This window comes from Furipterus horrens, unplaced genomic scaffold, assembly GCF_987537825.1.
Source record: "Furipterus horrens unplaced genomic scaffold, mFurHor1.1.pri manual_scaffold_5, whole genome shotgun sequence".
Taxonomy (NCBI): Eukaryota; Metazoa; Chordata; class Mammalia; order Chiroptera; family Furipteridae; genus Furipterus; species Furipterus horrens.
The window spans coordinates 86935092-86956580 of NW_028327175.1; the positions used below are offsets into that span (position 1 = coordinate 86935092).

General features: G+C 40.1%; 1 protein-coding gene across 4 annotated transcripts in view; it reads left to right on the forward strand.

Annotated features, from left to right (window-relative positions):
* The window catches only part of SNX24 (sorting nexin 24), a 140285-nt gene extending 122203 nt beyond the window's left edge, over positions 1-18082 (forward strand). For all 4 annotated transcript variants that reach the window (XM_090279057.1, XM_090279060.1, XM_090279061.1 and 1 more), the window contains 4 exons: positions 9692-9786; positions 11121-11153; positions 11682-11746; positions 16818-18082. In XM_090279057.1, the coding sequence (XP_090135183.1) occupies positions 9692-9786; positions 11121-11153; positions 11682-11746; positions 16818-16885 (261 nt within the window). In that variant the 3' untranslated portion in view covers positions 16886-18082. The remainder of the gene's footprint in view (positions 1-9691; positions 9787-11120; positions 11154-11681; positions 11747-16817) is intronic.
* Positions 18083-21489: the final 3407 nt, after the last annotated feature.

The window sequence follows — 21489 nt, forward strand, 5'->3', positions numbered from 1 at the left end:
TTCTCCCTATTGGGTCATCAAGAAAGTAAATTCTGGTGCTGCATAGCCTTTGAGTCACATTGTTATTCAACATGCAGTTAGGTAATTTAAATAAATCAAAAGTGTATAAAATGTGACTATAAACTATTGTACCCAGTCAAAAAAGAATTGAGTTGGTCAGAGATTATCAGGTAGGTTTTGAAATGTTATGAAGCCAGACTATTTTGGATTTTACTCTTGTTTTCATTTTTTAAAATATAGGACAGAGATTAATGGAATTTTTTGCCTTTGTTCTTCTGGGAGTCATTATACACTTGTAAGAATTAGTTGAGATGTTAAGATAAATTTAAAATCTAAGGAAAATCAGGAATGTATTTTAAGGGAGTCAATTTCAATGGCTCCCTTAAACTTATCTATGGGGTAAGTTAAATTTATAAATACAGCAGAAACATGTATATAGTGAAAGATAAAGGATTCCGATAAAATTCAATAAGAAAAGAATTAAATTATGTAGCTCAGTGCTGTTGCATATGCAGTGAATGCCACTAAATATTTATAGAATGAATGAGTGACTCGGTGAATTGATACATGAGTTGATCAGTAGTTTTGGATCTCGTGAGACCTGGGTTCTCCTTGACCATCTCCTAAGCCCTGGAAATCTTACATAGGCAGTTAAGCTATTCTGAGCCCCAAGTTCCTCACAGGTAGAATTTGGAGAGTGATAGTGTCTCACAGTATAGTGAAAATTAAATAAGATAAAGAACTTTGAACAAAATAGGCATTAAGTAAATATCATTGTTATAAACTGTGATTTGCCGTATTTGGTAGGTTAAAATTGGTGAAAGTTAATGTGACTCAACCCAGTATTTATCGCATCATATAAAATGATTCTGTAATTTTGCCATAAAAGCTAACTCAGCCCAACCTGAGGGTTTAGGGAAAGTTTCCTCAGGGAGGTAACTCTTGAGCTGAGACGTGACAGATAAATAGGCGTTGGCCACTTGAAAAGTGGTGAGAAGGGCACTTCCAATTAAAGATTTATACCCTCAGAAAAAGGATAAACTAGGCCTGGGTAGACTATTTCAATAGTGCCGTTTGGATAAATTGGGCCTTACTGGCTATTACAAACTCTACTGAACTATAGTCAGAGGCATAGTGTACTGGCCTACTACCATGTGTCCTTATCAAAAAAAAAATGTTTGCAAATAACACTTGATTATATATACACATATAATAGGAAGTTATATGCATGTACTACTAAAAATCCACACATTAAAAAAATTAAAAAGATTATTTGTTTAATCTAAAATAGACATTCTAATATTTGTTTTCCTGAATCACAATCAATGGTCTTGCCTAACTGCCCACGTGTCTGTACCCCACTTTGGAGACCACTGGCACAGGAAACATACCCTGAGCATGGCCAACGTTTTCCTAACACTTCTCAGCCATATTCTGTGAGAGTTCGGCATTTATTTTTTCAGTATCTGCACGATCTCAGAACCCCCAATATAAAATAGTTAATGTAATTATTGGCTCAATACAGATTATATCCCTAGGATCCCAGTTAGGGAGCTGATTGATTCCTAGCAGCAGACGCAGATCCACTCGGGGTGCGGGACATACTTTGGACCTGGCCTGGCCTATCCCACAGATACAACCCTGCTGAAGATGAGCTCATGAATCAAAACTACAAAACACAGAAGGAAATAAACAGCTATGCGTGAGTCAACAAAACAACTAGGTTAAATCCCAAGAACAAGTAAAAGGACAATTTACTAGAAACCCAACATAAAGATCTAAAATAATTGACGGCATAAGAAAAAAATCAAGACTCTAAGAAAAACAGACCAGGCAGATTTGAAAAGGAACCAAAATTGAAAATGCAAGCATTAGCATTGACTCAGTGGCTTGATTCAGAAGCAGTTTAGAGACAGCCAAAGCGGGGTTGCTGCATGGCCCCCAGATCTGAGGAACACTTTTGCTGCTGCAGCTGTGGTCAAGATAAAAATCAGATTGTGTTATGTGTACCTAGGTACCCCACTTACCACTACCCAGGTACCACCAAATCCAGAGAGTGGAAAGAGCAAAATCCCTTCTGTGACCCAGAAGCCCCTCCCAGCCCGGCCGGCTTACTTTCTCCTACTTCTTTGTTCCTCAGGCACAGGCTGTCTTTCTGTTTTTGTAATGCCAGGCTTGCACCCTCCGCTGGCCTTTGACCTTGCTGTGCGTTGTGTCTGAAATATCCTACTCCTATCATCCTGTTAGCTCATTCAACTCCCAGCTGTACGATCTCCTTCCCAGGGAAGCTTTCCTTCACCCCACAGGTTAATAAGGGCACCTTGTTACTAATACTTTCAACAGCTCGCTGCTTCCCTTGAAGGCACCTGTTTCAGTTTGTCGTCTCACATGCATTACTGTGATAATTTGAACACTATCCATCTTCCCCACTAGACTGTAAGTCCTAGGAGGTCAGGGCCTTGGTCATTTGGCCAACATTGTGCCAGTGATTATACTTAGTAGGTGTTAAATCAATACTTTTATACAAATAAATATTCCAAAGCATAAATTTTGATATGAAAATAGCTCCAAAGATGGTCAATTTTCTGCTTTCTTTTGTTCCATGGTTAGTTTTGTCTTTTAGCCAAAGGATCACAAATGCTATTCCTTCTTTCAAATTGTTCTGAAGCCAAATTACATTATTTCTTTTTACATTCTTGGCCATTTTTAATAGTCCATTGTCAACATTCAGATTTCTTGCCTGATGGTCTGTAAAGGCCTGTGAAACCAGAGCACATGTCTGTCTGAGTTCTCTGAATACTGCAGTTTTCCCAGGCCCGGAGCAGACATGCCTTGAACAGCATCTTACAAAAAGAGGGGCGTCCAGTGCAGTACGTTCTTCAGAAGCACCTCCGATTTGTGTGTTTCTGGAGGTCACGAGTCTTCTTAGATCGTTTACTGGCTGGCTTTTTAAAAGTGTTCCTTTGATAACTTGACTGTGGCTCATTTGTGAAATTGTGTGCAAGTGCCGGGGAGTGGGGAAGCGGAAGGCTGAGGACCGCAAAGCCTTGCGCGCTCGTAGTTTCGGTCCCAGAGGACAGTGACACTGCAGCCCACTTACTGCAGCGAGGAGGTATTGATTTTCCTCCCTCCCTGTTCTTAGCTGCACCTCTGAAGCAGGTGTGTTATGAAGCTTCTTGCCTGGTGAGGCAAGGAAAAACCGTCATGAACTTTGTCACCCCAACAATCAGACATTTCAGACCAAACTTAGATGGAATAGGACAAGGGTCTTAAGGACTTCTGGAAACCTCCTGACTTAGTTCAGTCCCCTGGCTTTTGTGACAGAGAGGGTCCCTACAGTTTATAACAAACCTTGATAGACAATGGGGAGAAATGTGTGTGTTTTTTAATGTTTTGAAAAGAGAATAAAAGGATCAAATCATTGAAAACAACGCAGCTTTGTGCAGCAATCTTGGAAGGTTAGCCAAGTGGTCTTGTCCAGGTTTTCAACGAGACGTTCCGTTCCGTTATAATTGGCTGCTAGGTAGGTTTGGACCTAACTAGAATGCCAGCGTTCGATCTCCTCGTGTCCTCGGTGGAGATGTGTCACCGTTTATGCTCGCCTTAGTGACAATTTTCTAAAATGGAAACTCGTGGGAAATCATTACAGTGTTTATATGTCTCCCTTGTCGGACGGCGTTATCCTGTGATATTTTACCAGCGTTTTCCACTGCATGATGGCACCTAGAGAAGGTGAAGGCAGAACAAGTCCGTCTGTAATTTTGTGACTGCGTTTTACCTCCCAACAAAGAAAAGATAACTGACAATTAAGTATTTGGGGTGTCACAGAAAGAACATGTGTAACTAATCAATGGTATCCTTTGGGAACATGATTTTATAAAGCTGATAGGGTAGTAAAATCGGGATTTTTTTTGTGATTTGTGTTACATGATGATAATTGCATCTTTTCAATAAAAAAGACATTCCTTCTGGAGTAAACATTGAGCTTTCAAGGGATGCTAGTAGCAATGCTGTTGTTTTTCTGCCTAGTGCTGGGATTTTTTTTGTTACTGTTTTTGTAGAGCATGATATTCTCCCCCCATCCCCACCCCCCATTCTTCTAGAGTGATATTTCTGAAGGAATATCTAGTTTATTTTAAGGAAAGTCATGTATTTTTTCTGAAAATGAGTAGCATTGTGTAAAGAATTTTTTTTCCTCCCTCCCTCCCTCCCTTCCTTCCTTCCTTCCTTCCTTCCTTCCTTCCTTCTTCCCTTCCTTCCTTCCTTCCTTCCTTTTTTTCTTTCTTTCTACTTTTTTTGGTTTTTCCCAGGGACTCTTGATTACCCAGTTTTAATATTTATCAGAGTTGGATATGCCAGTAGCAAGGTCTCTTGCATAGTATATCACACACTTGTTACAGCTCTTTGATTTAATCCCGTTTCCTATGTGCATTTTCACAATAACCTGATTTTTAGTCTACACACTTCCTAAGCGAAAATCTGGACGGGAATTTCTTTAATGAGTTTTTCTGTTAATTCTTTAGCATCTCCAGTCTGCACGGGTCTGAAAGAGCAACTAAATTCATTCAGAGCCCAGGATATTTATAACCTCTTATGATGCCCACTCTTTCCGTACACGTGCCTCTTTTGCTGGTTTTATTGCTTCGGTTAGAGACTCCTTCTCTGCTAGTTTGGATAGTGCTTTTCTCTTGTTCCAGCAGCTTTGAAAATCCTCACCCTCCTTAGCAGAACAGTTAGTTAACTTAAAGACCACACATCCCCTGGGCCCTCCCCTGCCTCATTCCCTGCTTGGCACCCACTACTGGGTGGCCTCTTCCCCTGGAAGTGGATAGTATTGCATTAAGTGGAGGAAAAGGATCGCTCAGCTCATTTTACACCTTGTTGAAGTGACCCTTCTTGTTGACCAGCAGCACTTGTACAGAAACATCTACTCTCCACCTTGCACGTGGGTAGTTAATTCTGCCTCCTATAGTACTTGACTCAGAACTTACACCTATAAATTTTAATTTCATGGGGTTTATTTCCAACTTTTTCTCCAAATTGTCATGTTCATTTTGAACTTTGATGTTTCACTGCATAAATCAGTTGCCCAGCCATGCATCCCAACGTGCCTCCAGTGTCCGAACTCTGCCGTCAGAGTTATTAGTTAAACAATTAGGTAGCCCTGGGCCTAGGACCCATCACTGTCCAGCAGTTCAGGATTACCCCTCTCATAACAGGGGCACTAGTGCCTCATCAGCTATACTCTGACCCAGCAGTAGTAGAGTTTAAACCATATTTTCCTTCATGTTTTGCTAATGTTAGAAACCCTCAGCACCACAGATTGTTGAAGTCTAGAGTTACATATAAAAGACACAGAAGCCACGAATATGAACTACTTTCTAAATTTGGTGCAGCAGTAGATTTTGGTCTATCAGAAAGAATCCTTCACCAGGGTCGCCTCACTGGCAGACAAACATGTTCAACCACAACTCGGAGCTGAAAGCTCTAATGAATTCTAATAGCAAAGCAGCACACACTGCAGTGGGGTTCTAATTGACAAAGGAGGAGGAAACTAAAACCAGAAGGCGGCACGTCCTTTGGGGAGCTGGCACGCAGCACAGGCCGGAGGACAATGCCGCAGGGCCCAGACCAAATGAAAAATGCATCCAGCAGCATTCCTGCCACGTCGCAGCTGAAAGCAGGTGTCCTTCACTGGGCTCTCAGGGACCTTCCCAGGTCCCTCCCCACTGCTACCGTCAGCACCATTATGTATGTGTGTGTATTTTTTCCACAAGCAAGATTCATAGCTTTCATCCACTCTTCAAAGGGATCCATGAATCATTGAGAGCCAAGAAGCTCTGTTTGCTAGATGGACAATAATCCAAACTTCCAAAACCGATAAAATAGGTTGACGGGAATGGAGACGACAAAAAGAGTCAAAGGAAACAGGATTACCACTTACTGAATGGTAATTGTGTGCCAAAGACTCTTGGAGACATCATCCAGTCTTCCCAAAAACCTCTAAGGTAGACTGGGTCAAGCCCATGTCTTGCTCTAAAGCCACCTACTTGCCTCTCTAAAGAATGAAAATGACTAGTCATTGAAGATTGATCAAAAAAAAGAGAAGCAAGCTAAAACAATGGGATTTGATATTCAAAACTGTAATGTAAATTTTTTTTAAATTAAAAGTTTATCTCTAAAATAAAGTTGGATGATTTAGACCAGACTGCAGTCCCAAGCATGTGGGTTGGCCCCAGGCTGTAGCTACTAGAAGGAGTGGTTCTTCTTGAGCAAAAGCTTTTGAAAAAACTGAAGATGTAAAATGGAACAGTCCTGAGGCGCTACTTCACTGTTGGGTCTGTCATGGAATGAGATCATGTGTTTATGAACCAAAATATTTGGTTGAACTAATTTAATTTCTCTTTTGCATCTCTCTACTAATTCATAACAGTAATTCATTTGTACATATCATATTTAATTAGGTAAACTATATTATACTATATCTCTGCTTGAGTTTAAATATTAATTATTTTCCTAAAAGCCTTCTTAGCAGAGTTTAAGGAACACTCCTACTCCAAAGCTTAATGTTTAACTTAGCCCTCAATGCCACTTTCTTGATAACTATAAATACAAAAATCTGTATTGGTCATTGCTTTATGGAAATTTTTATTTGATCATATTCAGTGAATATTCAACACAGATGCTCACAAAATTCTGGAGTTTTCCACATTCTCTCTCTCTCTCTCTCTTTTTTTTTTAAACCAGTATATCTTACCTGAAACAATGCAATCACCTATTCGAAATATTTTGTTTGGGGGGGGTGGGGCTGAGCAGGATTAATTCCTGTCCTGGTGTTGCAGTGTAAACAGCTTTTTCCTGTCTTTTGTCATTAATGATCATGCTGGAGATGTAGCCAGTGCATTGTAAGCCAATCTGTCAAGGCAAATAAACAATTCACCTTGTTAAAATTCCCTAAATCTTGCATTAATAAAACCAGAGTAACCCCCTGAACACTCAAGAGATGTCTTCCTCCATACTGCAGTGATGGATGACATGTCTAAAGATCCTGGAAATTAAGTAGTTCAGGTCATTAAAAGTGTCCCACACTTGTTATTGATTTAATTTATTTTAAAAGGTGGGGGTGAAGATAAGAACGTTATCCACCCCCCTCTTTTTTTTTAACCTGAAAACTACCACTTGTACACATAATTAAAACTATTGCTTGGGTGAACAGCTCTGTATTTGTTACAACATTAAGCTTTACTATTCAAATAGGTATTATGTTACTCTTAATCTGACATCTAGAAAACAAGTAGATAATCATTACCACTTGTGTTAAGGCAAATTTCCGCGGAGCTTCATGTATATGATTGCTAAAACCTAGAGTTCTGGGTACTGAAATAATGATCTGGGCACCCCCAAAATTTCCTCAGGAATGTAAAAATTCAGACTAACGTCAAATAATTTGAAGGAAATTAACTAAAATAGTAATCAAGTAATGCTTCTAGATAGAGGATTTTTTCCTATGAATTTTTCTTTTTCTTTTTTAAAAATCAAGAAAAGAATAAACATTTTAGATAGATGGAAGAATTGATGGATGGATGGGAAAACATATAGAGCGTGATAGAGTTTTTCAGTTTCATATCGCTACATTTTAAGGCAAGTTTAGGTTACGGTGTGTTTTGTTTACTTATCACTGGTTTTCTCTACCAGCTCACACTCTATTGGACCGTTGTATTCACTGCCATATCCCAGTGCCTAAGATAATAGACGCTGTTTATCTACTTAATAAACTGTAACCCCAAAACACCTGTCTTTGTTTCTCTTGTTTATTCCTTAAGCTTCAGTGGGTACAACGGTCTGTGTAAGGAAGAGTAACAGCCCCAGACAGGACTGGCTCTTGAGATGACCCCTCTCTAGGAACTGAACAGCAGGGAGGTTAAGCACCAATGTAATCCAGAAGTCAGCCCACCAGGACTGGCAACGTGAGTGGTCGCTCATCCACCTATATGTCCCACATTGAGTAACAGTATTCCAAAAACCTGTAAGAAATGGGCAGCTCAGTATATAAATTATGGCTAAAAACAATACATTATATAGAATTATGCATCTACAAGATGCACATAATTTAACCTTACTTTTATCATTTGTTATATATTGGCTTGGCCAAAAGGTCCATATGTATTTTTCTGTAAAATAAAAGACACATTTTTCATTTTCACCAATAACTTTATTGATTTGGATATTTTGAGTATGTCAGCTATCCCCCACATGGTATATAACGTTGGTTGTTCTCTATTAATGTGTACTTGATCGCTGTCAACTTCCACTGGCCCACCTGACCGTGGAGCATCGTCCAGCGAGAAATCTCTGCAAACCACTTTTGACACATTCGATATCAGTCATAGCACCTTCTCCATACACTGCACAAATCATTTTTTGCGTTTCATTTGTGTTCTCACCTTTCTTGAAATGGTAAAGCATAACATGCCAAAAATGTTTGTTTTCCTTCATCTTCATTATTAAAATGGCTACACAAAAGTTCCTCAATTTGATAAGTTTTTTAAAATGCATGCCAATATGAAAGCCATCACAACACAATGTAACAAAATTGTTTCAAATGAAGTTAAAGACAGCTAAGCGCTGCTGGAGCCATTGTGCAGAAAAAAGAACAAATGAACTTTTTGACCAACCCAATACCTTATGTATCATCACCTTGCAGAGCGGATCCTGATCAGCTGTGTGAATGATACTTCCCCATTATTCTCATTTCTCTTTAAGCAACTTGTGCTTATTGGGGGGGGGGGAATGACTCTTGAAAATAGATTAATTTCAGAGATTAATTTCATTCTTTGATGTTTTCCATGGTCTTTGCAAAAAAGAAGGAACAAATATGCAATCAGTTCACACACTCTGGCCAACTCTTCTTTAAAAAATAGATATGTATAAAAATGCGCTCTGTAGTTCTCCATTAAATTCCTCTCTGAAATTGCATGATTTGGATATCTGAGAATTAACATGGTTATGCCATTATGCCAGCTCTTTAGCAGAGTTCTATAAATGGAACAACTCTATAGATTTTTTTTCAGCGTATGCACTGATTTACACTTAGTGGTAAAGTTGTTACTGACCCTTTAAGTGGATCTGTCCAAATAGCAATAAATGTCAGTTGATCCTGATGCTGAAACAGGTGTTAGTGGATGGACCTTGACTAAACCTTCCATTAAAAAAAGCCATGTCTAATATTTCCTAAACAGTCGTGATCTCTTATAGACACAACACACACACACCCCCCACACACACCACCAGACCACCTTATCGCCCAGTGAGGAAAATTGGATGTCCATATTGTGACAGTATTGTTGGTGTTCCGAGGCTTTTGAAATGCTCACTCTGGATTAGAATTTCTATGAAGGAGGAACTGTGTCCACCAGGTGCCCCACTATGTTCCCCTTATCAGCATCTGAATAGTAGTTGCTTCTTAAATATTGTTCAGGTGAAAGAATAGATAAAAGAGAGCATTTGCCAACACTGAATAAAATATGTCAGTTTGAATTCTTGGCGGGTAAAATGGGGACCACGCCTTACAGTGATGGTGAGGAACGATGCTGCTAACAACTTTGATGGATGGTTATGACTTTTTGAAATAGTTCATTTGATTGATTGCCTAGCAAACTTTACTTTCTAAATCTGTTTTCTGCTTTCACAGGCTGTCATTTTAGAAAATGAAGAACTTCCCAAACTGTTTCTTGATTTCCTAAACATACGGCACTTGCCGTCTCTACCAAAGGCAGAGAGTTGTGGGTAAGAATTGTTTTTTACTTATTGAGCATGTATTTTCCGGTACTCTCCAGTCACTTATTGGCCCAACAAATATACCACAGTGGTGCCAGAAGGAGCAGCCCAACCACACCCAGTCTTTGACTTGGGGCAGCGCTTACTCATGCTCACCCCTGCTGTAGTCAAAGAAATTCCTCCTGAGGCCTCATCCCCACATTGCATCCCAGTAACCAATGCTCAGCAATTCATGTTTATACTTGAGGAACTGACTTTTTAAATTATGCTATTATATGGAGCAATGTTACATGATGGGAATTATGAATCTAGATATCCTGTTTAGGGACTAATATGTTAATTTGTGCACACTTGAGCAAAGTCTTTATATCCCCTTGGCACACCTATATTCATATAACTTTAAAGCTATAAATGATCTTAGAGATGAATTTAGCCAAGTCCTTTTATTTTAGAGTGGAGCTTTCCTGAAGTTCTCCCTCGCTGTAGCTGGCAGAGCTCTGGCCTTTGCTTTCTTCCTAGTGTCCTGCTGCCCTCCCTCAGGGACTCCTAAAGCCAGCTCTCGGTCCTGACCCCTGTCTACCAAGGGACCAGGCATTTGATATCATCAGCCATTGGGAAAAGTTCTGAAGAATTAACTCAGAAAGAAGCCACTCACCCAGCCCTGTGCACCTTACTTGTGTTAAGCTGAGTACTGAACATGGTCAGCAACATCCCTGACATGGTAAATCCATTTACAGACAAACACATCATCTCAAACTCTCTGCATATTCAAATGGAGAAGGTGGTTTTATCCATTTTTCTCTCTGCCTTCAGAACTGCCTGATAGACCCACACTGACTAAGATGTTCAAGCTACCACACCCAAAGTCCTGTTAAACCCAGCCATCTGTGGAGTGAGAGGTTGCAAATACCTGTCACAGCCCCCTCACCCCAGAGCAAGGACTCTACACCCTGCTCACCAAATACTAGGCATTGTCAGTGTGTCCTGTTCTAATTTGTGTGCTTTTACTGGGAGGTCGGGGTTCATAGGCAGTTGTGTATTTTGAAGAAGAGATGTGGGAAGCGGCAATGAGTGAAACCATTTCTCCGTTATATAAATCTAGAAGTAAAACTACAGGATTTTAAAATGATCTTTAGGAAAGTTGAAGTTCAAGAGTATTGCAGTCTTAAGATTCCTTAGGAAGCGGCATCAGCAATGTGGCGACTCTTTGAAAACACCTAACTCGTTTCAAAATAGTTCCCAGCTTAGAGCTTTAGGAATACTGGCTATGTTTTCCTTTGCTGGCATCAACATTGACCCAACTTATATGGCTTTCTCTTTTTCTTTTAAAAAAATGATTTTAGATCTTTTGATGAGACAGAATCTGAAGAGTCAAGGTAAGAACTAATAGTAGTCATTTGGGAGTTACACTGTATAACTCAAGAAAAGGACCATGGTTTTGTTAAATGTTTAGTTACCAGGGTATAAGTGCTTCAAGTCATATTTTCTTGAAAACCTTTGTTGGGAAATTGATCTTAAAATAATAAATATTTGATAGGAAGTTACACAAGTAACCAGTTCCATCTAGGAGTGAAATTATCAGAGCCCTACTTTGTTTCATACAAATAATAAGAACACTGTTTTTATCAATAATCATACTAGAAAATGAAAGGAAAAAAAAACACCTTCCAGCAGTGATTTATTGTATAGATTGTATATCTACTTCAAATTCCACAAAGAAATGTTGGGAGATGAGCGTAGTGTTGTTCCCCCTAACTCTGCCTGCTGTTGCTCGCCCACACAGTGAGATACGCAGACCTCGAGACGCCTCTGCACAGCAGTTTGATCCCCTCAAAGCTAGTTTGTAGTGTTTTCTGTTTACCGTCGTCCCCTGATGCTGACATGCCTGTTCTTGACCTTTCCAGCAAACTGTCCCACCAGCCGGTGCTGCTGTTCCTCAGGGATCCATACGTCTTGCCTGCAGCCAGCGGTAATCAAACCTGTCATCTGCTAACAGCTCTTTACTGATCTGACCCTGCACCACATAAACCGCGTTTTTAATACAGGTCTAACAGAGAGTCGTTGGTCCGGGGCTTAATAATCTGCCAATAAACCAGCGCTCTTGGTGGAAGAGACATTCAGAATTTTAATTGGAGTAGGCCTTAGGTGGAAATATAATTTTTCTTTCTCTCTTACCAGGCTATTTTAAATTAGAGTAATAACGAAAAAAGATATTTGTTGCCTTTATTTATTTTTTTATTTTTTTATTTTTTATTTTTGGTGGTGTTATTTTGGCCTCTGGTTGTTTTTATCCAGATGCTAGTGTTTGAATCCAAGGCTCTTGTCCTTTTGAAAAAATGCTTCTTTCCAAAAGCTGTGTGTATACATTGGTTGTGCATCTCCATTTCCATTTAGATTACAGCATCTTTGATGGTCAGATGTATATTTTTAGAAGTTGTATACTTAAAATATAATGAATAATTTAAGTTTAAATTAATCAATATATTAGACCGAATCCTTTCTTTGTGCCAAGAAATTTATATTAGTCCCTTTCAAAAGTGTTCCATTATCACCTCTTCACGAGTACATTCTCAGACATCATCTCATTTAATTTCCTTAACAACCTTATGAAAAAGGTAAAGTAGGTATCATCATTGGTTAGTAAGTGAACTGGGGCTCAGGGAGGCACCTGCCTTGCCCTGTCCCACATGGCTGTTGGGTGAGCCCCTTGTTACCTGATTTCTCCTTCTGTGCTCTTTGTATATAGTGAGTTTTCAGCCTTTGCTTCTGAGAGTAACTAAATAGCATCACAGCTAAATAACAATAGATAAACTACCCATTAAAACCATACTTACATTCTGACAATAAAATCTTATTCCCAGCAAGAGAGAGGGGACTGTTCTGTGTAGTGGGGGGTGCACGCACTCAGATCACCCACTTGGCTGTCATTGAAAGAAGGCTGGCCGGGATGCAGGCTGCTCTGCTGAGGGACTGTTCCTAGCACCCTGCCAGGAGAGAGCTGGCCTTGCTCTGTAATAATGTGGTCTCATAGGAATCATTGTCTTTAGCATGTGCTTCCCATGTTAACAAATATGCATGTTATATCAGTTAATATTATGTTAACAAAATGTTATATTTAACAAATATTCATAATGTAACCTTGTCCAGATTAAGTGGGCAATGCTTTATAAAGTATTCTTATTATCTTTTAAAAATAGTTTCACAAATACATTTCCCAGGTATTGTTTATACTCACATATTTTGTGCATTTGACTGAAATTCCTATAGAAGTATAGAGAGTGGAATAATCACTGTGGACTAAAATAGCTAGGATACTTTATGGAAGAGGGAAGATATTTAATGACCCTTCAATGCAGTTTATCTAGCTTATTAAACATCATGTGCTCTATACCTGGCTTGACAATGAAGAACAGGAGGAACTTCCTGGGAAAGAACATCAGGGGGCAAATGTCTGGAGTTAGAAAGAGTAAGAAGTATGTATCAGTTGTAGAATATCGGTGTGGATGAATGACTTGGGAATTCTTGTTTGAGAATAAATGAAAGCCACAGACTGATGGACAGGAACTCCGTGTGGAGTAACACTGAGTTTGCAAGGGATGCCGGTAGCAGTGCTGTTGTTTTTCTGCCCCATTCTAGCAATATTTTTGTAAATACTTTCATAGAGCAAGATCTATTTTCATGGGATTCGGGGCAACCCAATTTCATAACTCAGATTGCCATTGCCCTAAAAGTGTTGTACTAGTGACGTAGTCTTGCAGAGCTTCAGCATTCAATTCACAGACAAATTCTGCTCGCCTCACATTTTGTTATCACGTCTCCGAACAAAATGTTAAGGTTACCGTTCCAGAGGATACGGATATGGACATGGAAATATTTTAGCAGATCTTTAAAGTTCTAATAATTTAACAGTATTCTCTTATGAAATGCTAATAATCAAATATTATTCTTGTAGCATATGCTCTTCGGCCTTTGTTTTGATTTTTCTGGGAAATTTAAAACAACCCTTGTCAAGGCCTCCAGCGACCACAGTGCTCTAAGCTCTGCGGACATTTCCAGATCCTCCTGTTGCTTGACCTCCTACCAGCTTTAGCCCTTTCTCCCCCTTCAAACATCATCTTCCCTTGGCTTTCTCACTTTTCTACTGTCCCTCCGCTCTCCGGTAGCTCACCTGAAGGCTGTCGTAGACACTTCTCTCCTCTCATGACACCTTATTTTTTTAATAATCTCCTCCTTGCTTGTGGCCTTGATCACCTTGTGTAGACAGCTGAGTGACCGCATGGTTTCCAGCCCTTCCTCCCCTGAGCACCACGCTCTCACCATGGTTACGAGGCCCTCCGTGGTCTGGCCCTGGCTCATGTTCCTTCTGGGACCCCTCCCGCACTCTGCTCCAGCCTCATGGGGCATCTTGAGGGGTGAGCCACAAATGTACTAACTCCTTTCCCACTCAGAGCACTTGCTGTTTCTTCTTCCTGGGGAACCCTCCTCTTCTTGTCCCCGCACATCGTTGGCTCACTCATGTCAGGTGCCACTTCTGAGAGCCTTCGCTGACTCTCCTGTCAAGTAGTCTCCACGAGCCTCTCTACTCCATTCACTTTTTTTTTTAAGTTCATAATAAATGTTTTTCAAATAAATGAAAACCAACAAAACCTATCTTAACCCACATTCCTTTTCACTGATGGGAAACCAAGGCAAGGATCATTTTCCGAGTTTTCAAACAATAATGGACATTGTATTAAATCATACATCCAGTGAAGCCAAAATTCACAGTTTAGAGGGGAGTGGAACCGGGAAGGGAAAAATTACCTCTGATTATCTCATCATTGGTCACTAGTGCATGGACCTTGTTATAAAATACCTCTGTTTCATTCACTTGTATCAGAGCACCCAGTTTGCTTCTGTTATAACAGTGACCACAAACTTCACTCCCTTTTTTTCTCTCTCTCTGTTTTATTCACCCTCTAAATCTCCAGCCCTGGGCATGTGCTCAGCACTGAATACGGGGCCTGGCCTGCACTGTCCCCTCTGCCAGGAATGCCCTTCACCCGGCGACCCTCGCAGTGAGCTGCTGCACCATCGCGCTCCGGCCCGGTGGCCTGCTTTATTATTTTCTTTGCCCTTAAACCCCTGATTGACCTATTCCAGTGCCACAGAATTACCCAATGTATTTAACATTATTTTTCTTTTTGTATTTTTTTTTTTTGCTGAACTTATTTGAATCTTCTTAAGCTAAATATGCTATGATGTAATTTCACTAACCTTCCAATAGACTTTTATGTGGCAAAGGATAAATGCATATATGCTAATGGATGTAACATGTCCTACCTGGACATTTTATTGAAAGTTAATCAACAGCTTCATATGGCTATAGGTGTCAATACACTTCTGTGTGGGCAAAATACATTTAGCATTAAAATTAGTTAAATCACTGCTTTTGATTGGGATTTAAATATTCAGGTGTTTAAGTCCTATAAACTTCTAAAGATATGTTTTAGAAAATATTATTTTACTTCATGTTGGATAAAAGCAAACACTAAGAAATCAAGTGTCACCTACCAAAAATAATTGAATATTCATGTATTGGAGATATTCTTAAAATATATTTTATCTGTTTATTCATTTGCTTTGTCTCTGATTAGTATGTCATTTCCATTGGCATGGGTGGGGTCTGTCATTTACTTATATTCCTAGTAATTAGCCAGTACTTGGTACATTGTAATAATAGCTGGTGCTTACTGTGGGCCATGCTCAGGCGCAAGCACTTTGTTTCACTCATCAACTTTTACAACCTGCTAGGTAGGTACTGTTATGAAATGCCTCACCAGTCACGTCGAATCCATCACTATTTTGAACTTGCTTCAGTCCAGTCTCTGAATGGCAGCCAGAGTCATCTTTTCAAAACACAATTCAGTTCTGTCTCACTCTGCTTAAAATCCTTGGGTAGCTTCTCGTTGCTTTTCCGAAAAAGCCAGAATTCCTGTCTATTCTTAAATTGCACCCCCTCTGCCCACCCCCTTCCCCACCCTCAGGCCTCCTCACAGCTTTTCCTCCTGCTACCCTAGCCTTCCTTTAGGTCTTGTACCCTCCAGGCGCCCTCCCCGCACAGAATTTTTACCCACTTAGCTCCCTCTTTCGAATCCTGTCCTCCAGGAGCCTCTCTGCCCTCCCCCATGAGGTCCAAACCCCTGGTTAGTGTCTTCACATACTAGGTACTGTAGAGGTTGGATTAATAAATGAAGGTATTATTTTTTTGTCTTCAAGTATTGGACCACTTAATTTCCGTATAAATGTATTTATTTCAAGTGGTTGGCCTTAGCATAAATCCTGGGTACACTTATGTGCAGATTGAAGTTTAGAAAATAAACTTCCGAGCCATGAGATCAGTTGGTTCCCCTGTTCAAGTGGTGCACTCATATGTTACCTGCCCTGATAACTGGAATGTGGTACTACATACCGTACAGCTCTGGGTTTCCTTTGTATCTCCCATAAAAATGCGGCTGATTTCTCAAGTTTGACAGGATGGCTTTTGTCAGAAATTTGCCCTTTTAAGTTCAGAAGAAGGCCCCCATCTTCCTGCTCTCTAGAAGCCAGCGTAATAGAACAAGCATACTCAAGACAGCGTGAACCAAACTAGCCGCTGTAAACCACAATGGAAAAACTGCAGCCAAGTATTCCCAGTAGAAATCTTGGAATTCCTTCAAGTATATTGAGATTTTGTTAGAAATTGAATTGCCAGTGTAATCCATCTTCCTCGTGAGAAAACATTCAGATAAAGAGCTGGGGCCTAGCAGCATTAACCATTAGAACATCCCTCAAATCAATAAGCTACAAATCTGGCCGTGCTTTCCTGCGGCGCCCGGTGCCACACCACAGTGACTCGAGGCGGAACCGTATGACGGATGGCACATTCGAACTCAAAGTGCATGGCGATGCAGATTTCCTAGGCCACGGTGGGCCTTCCCTTGTTAGGATCTGCGGGCTGCGATGATGTTTTACTGATGCACATAAGAAAAGCAGTTTTCCTTTTTTTTTTTTTTTTTCAGATTTTCCAAATGTGGTTATTGAAGGAGTTCTCCATGGGATATTCTACCCTCACCTACAGCCCAGGTAGAAAGCCTGCATGGCCAGAAGAAGCTGAGGCCACTTTGAAAGTTGTAGTCAAGGAAATCGATATCTACCAAATTAACCTAAACTCTATGACATAACGGCTCTAGCCAGTGGTAAAATCCAGTCCCAGCTTAATTCAGGGCAGGGACATTTCCATTAGAATGGTGCTTTTAAAAATAGAAACTGAACCAGGATGTGCTGAGGTTAAGGGCAAAGGTTTAAGAAGTAGAATGTAGCTGCCAATTTAGAAACCCAAGAAAAGGAGGCTGTAGAAGATCCCCGGGAAGCACCCAGTGCGACAAAACGAAGTGACTCTCCGGCACCATTTGCTAATTGAAAATCTCATCCTGAATTGTACTGAGACTGATCAACTCTGGTAGCTTTTGTGTTCAGATTTTGTGACACTAATCTTTCCGTTATGAGATTTTTCTCGGCCAGTGATAGATGCATTCTGAAGTGCTGGCTCCAGGAGAGCATCACAGAAACATACTGCTAACTGTGAGGAAGGAACTAAACTGGAAATTAAATGATGCTGACAATAGTAGGGCACTTTTTAAACCATGGCATTTTAAATTTACATTACAGTGGAGTCACGTCATACCTGGGGCTTAGCATCTAATGCCAGTACGGTAGATGTAATGGGGTGTCAGAATTATTCTTGAAAGTCCTTTAGAAAGTCACCATATTGAAAATCTGTCCAGCTACCACGACCAGATTTTCCTCCCATTTTGGAAGAAATGACTCTTTCTTTCATTGAAGTCCAGTTGAAGTTGTTGGTGTTTGTTTAAGGGCTATCTTGTACAGAAAACATATGGCTTTAAACACTAGAATCACTCTTAACCCCTGCAAGATGCTTGCCCTCTAAGAAACAGAATGTGAACTGCCAGTGACTGAGGGGACACCACAGTGACAACACTCAACTTGGTTTCATCAAGGGCGTCTATTCATTGAATAGGTGGTATTGTCACGGGAGTTACTGTTATTTTCCTTACCGTTTGTTTTTTTTTTCCCACTGATGTCGTGTTTTGAATTAATGTAAACTGAATGTGTTTATGATATGACTCCACTGTACATCTTCCAGACTTTCATTTTTGAGTAGTAAAGAATATAAGCATATATGCAACCTGTATGTATATGCTGTATTTAGACATTTCATTGAAAACTAATTAATTGTTAGACTATTTATGATGATTCATTTTAATGAGCTGTGTAGAAGAAGTATATTTAGATTCAAAACTAATTATTAAATCATGTTATTTGATTAGGATATAAATATACAAGTTTAAAGTCTGCTGCAAACTTTTAGAGATATATTTATTATAGATATATTACTACATATTGGAAACAAGCAAGAACTAAAAAATCAATTGTAATCAACCAAAAATAACTGAATAGTCAAGGGTTGGAAATATTTTTTAATGTTTATGTTATTAGCTATTTTGAGTTAAATAAAAGCAAAGAACAAGAAATATTTGAAATGGTCTTCTGCTTCTAAGATTTTTTTGGAAATTATGTCTTGTCTCTACACACACACACACACACACACACACAACTTGGAGTCACAGAGACATTTATTTCTAATGTCAGGTAAGTGTTAATTTCCTCATCTATTAAGCCAAGAAGTACTCATTAAATAATTATGATTTACCAAGATAGTGATAATTTTTTCAAATAAAGTCCAAGCATCTTTGGTCGCACACTGCTCCAGAAATATTTTTTGAGAATATTTTCTTAGTGATGACTTTCATTTTTAATTTTTATATAAAAATAATTTTATATTCCCTTTCAATTCCGTTGTAGGAAATAGAAATCATGGTAGGTATTTTAAACGGACTGAAATAATGAGAAACTGAATACTTACAGAATCTTTGAAAGGATGAGGGGAGTGAGCCCCCAGCAGATCTCCAGGAACAACTTCCAGAACATTCCAGAAACCTGCAGTGCCCATATGCCAAGGGAGCTCCAACCTCTCCCTTAAGCAGAAATTTGGGGAGTCAGGAGGCTGCTCCTGGAGCTGTTGAGGTAAATATCACCACTGTAGCTGTGATCCAAAGATCAGCATGTTGGATCAGAAAGTCCTGTTACTACCACTGTTACTGTCTCTAGCTGCACCCTGGCAGCCGGTGAGTGGGCACAGTAACAAAGTGTCCAGCTGCTGCCACCTGCTCCACAGTTGCCTCTCAACACCCATGGCCTTGCTTGCCAGCAGCCACAGCCCAAAGCAGCAGGAGGGTGGTGGTCATTCACTTTCACCGTCCACTCCACATCCCATGAAATCCATCGGTTGTCAGCACCTTGTTCTTGACTCCCAGCTTCAGAGGGGTCTGGGAAAGAGTTGGAACTTTCTGGTCTCTGTGGCTCAGGAATGCACATTAGTAAGATGGTGGACTATATCTCCATAATTGAAAATTTAATAAAAGGATATACTATATAAGAAGTCTCCCACCCTGTCTCCTATGCTCCAAATTCCCCTCCCACAGGTAACCACTGTAATTAGTTTACATGTATACTTACAGAGAGATTTCATCCACATGCCAGCAAATAATGTATAGTTAATGTACATTCCATCTTCTTTGTTTACAAAATGGGTTTTTCAAAGCATGGGTTCATAGGCAATAGAGAAGGAAAAAGTAGAGGGAAGAAAACAGAATAAAGAAAAGGAAAAGAAATCTCATCACTCAGGCAAGACTTTGGGGACAGGCCTCACTCCCCCACCCCCAGTTCTTGGTGACTTGCCTGGTACTGATCTCATACTGTCTCTGTTTCATGAAGAGCCTCTCTCAGGCCTGTCCTCCCCCACCTGGCAAACCTGGTGTCCTTTCCACTCACCCCTGCCCCACTGCATTTCAAACAGTGAGCCATGTATGCAACCCCAGCAACACTGGCCATCGGTAGTCATTTCACTGTGAAAGTAAAAATCTCATGATCACAGTTTAGAAATAACAAATGGCTTATCTCGCCAACTTTCATTTATTGATAATGGCTGCCTCAAGTGCTCTTTAAGAAGGAATCAGATGCACCCATTATTCGCCGCCATCAAAAGAGAAAAGAACAAGTGTCAAGGATGTGGAGACATTCAAACCCTTACACATTGCTCATGGGATTGTAAAATGGTGCGGCCTCTGGAAAAAGATACAGCAGTTCTTTGAGAAATTAAACATGAAATTACCATATGTTCTAGCAGTTCTACTTCTGGATGTCTACCCAAAAGAAGTGAAAGCCGGACCTCGGATACTGGCACGTCCATGTTCATAGCATTATTTGCAATAGCTAAAAGGTGGGAGCAACCCACTTGTCCATCAGTAGGTGACGGGATAAACCAAATGTGTCCTATACAGTCAATGGAATAGAATTAGGCCTTTAAAAGGGGGAACTTTTGGTACATGCTACAACGTCAATTAATCTCGAAGGCATGTCAAGTGAAATGAGCCAATCACAAAAGTGCTTAATGTGAGGTACCGAGAATAGTTAAACTCATAGAAACAAGAATGGTGGTCACCACAGACTGGGGGGAGGAGGAAATAGGGAATTCATGTTGAATGGGTTTCTGGGAAGATGAGAAGGTTCTGGAGCTGAGGATGGTGATGGTTGCCCAACGATGTGAATGTACTTAATTCCACTGAACTATACACTTCAAAATGGTTAAAATTGTAAGCTCTATGTCATGTATATTTTATAATTTTTTAAAAATATTTTTTCACAAAACGATTTTGAGTGAGTATGGGCTTAGTGGTAAGGGGATAGAAAGTAACCCAGGGTACAAGAGGAGTAGGATTCAGTTCTTGGGGTTCTGCAGGTGGCTTCAGAGGGGGCTTGTCTTAGTTCATTTGGGCTGCTATAATAGAAATGCCATAAACTCGGTGGCTGATAGACAACACAAATTTATTTCCTACAGTTCTGGAGGCTGGGAAGTCCAAGGCACATTTGGTGTCTGGTGAGGGGCACTCTTCACAGCATTCTCACCTAGTGGAAAAGGAGTGAGGGATCTCTGTGGGCCCTCTTTGATAAGGGCACTAACCCGAATCACCTTCCAAAGGTCTCACCTCCAAAACCATCATGCTGGGAATTAAGTTCCAACTTATGACTGCAGGACAGGCAAGTTCAGCCAGTGCACTGAATCGACATATGGATATGTATTTATTATTCATCTACTTGTTCAATGAAAGCACTTTGAGTTCCCTCAGTGGATTAAAGCACTGTGTTAGTCACCTAAAGAATAAAGACATTATCCTTTTTTTCTGGAACCTTCAGCCATTTACTGAGAGTGTCTCTTTAATTGAATTGGATCTGAAGTTCAATGATGAAGGCTGCTTTCTCCAGGCTCTCAACTTAGAAACAATCATTTTCACGTTAGCTTTCTTTGGGTTTCCATCCTCAATGATAATTACCGATTTGGCATTCAGTAGCAGAAACCCAGGGAAATAGCAGATGCTAACTCGAAACTGAAAGTTCTGCAACACTTCTGTTGAGGGTATAAGTGGCATTTATTTTTGTGTGAGGGGATGGAGGGGACATTAACATGTTAAGTCATTGGACTAAATGTAATTTACTAGAGAAAAAAATTGTTTTATATCCTAGGAGTATTATTGTAAAACTGACCTGTAGAAA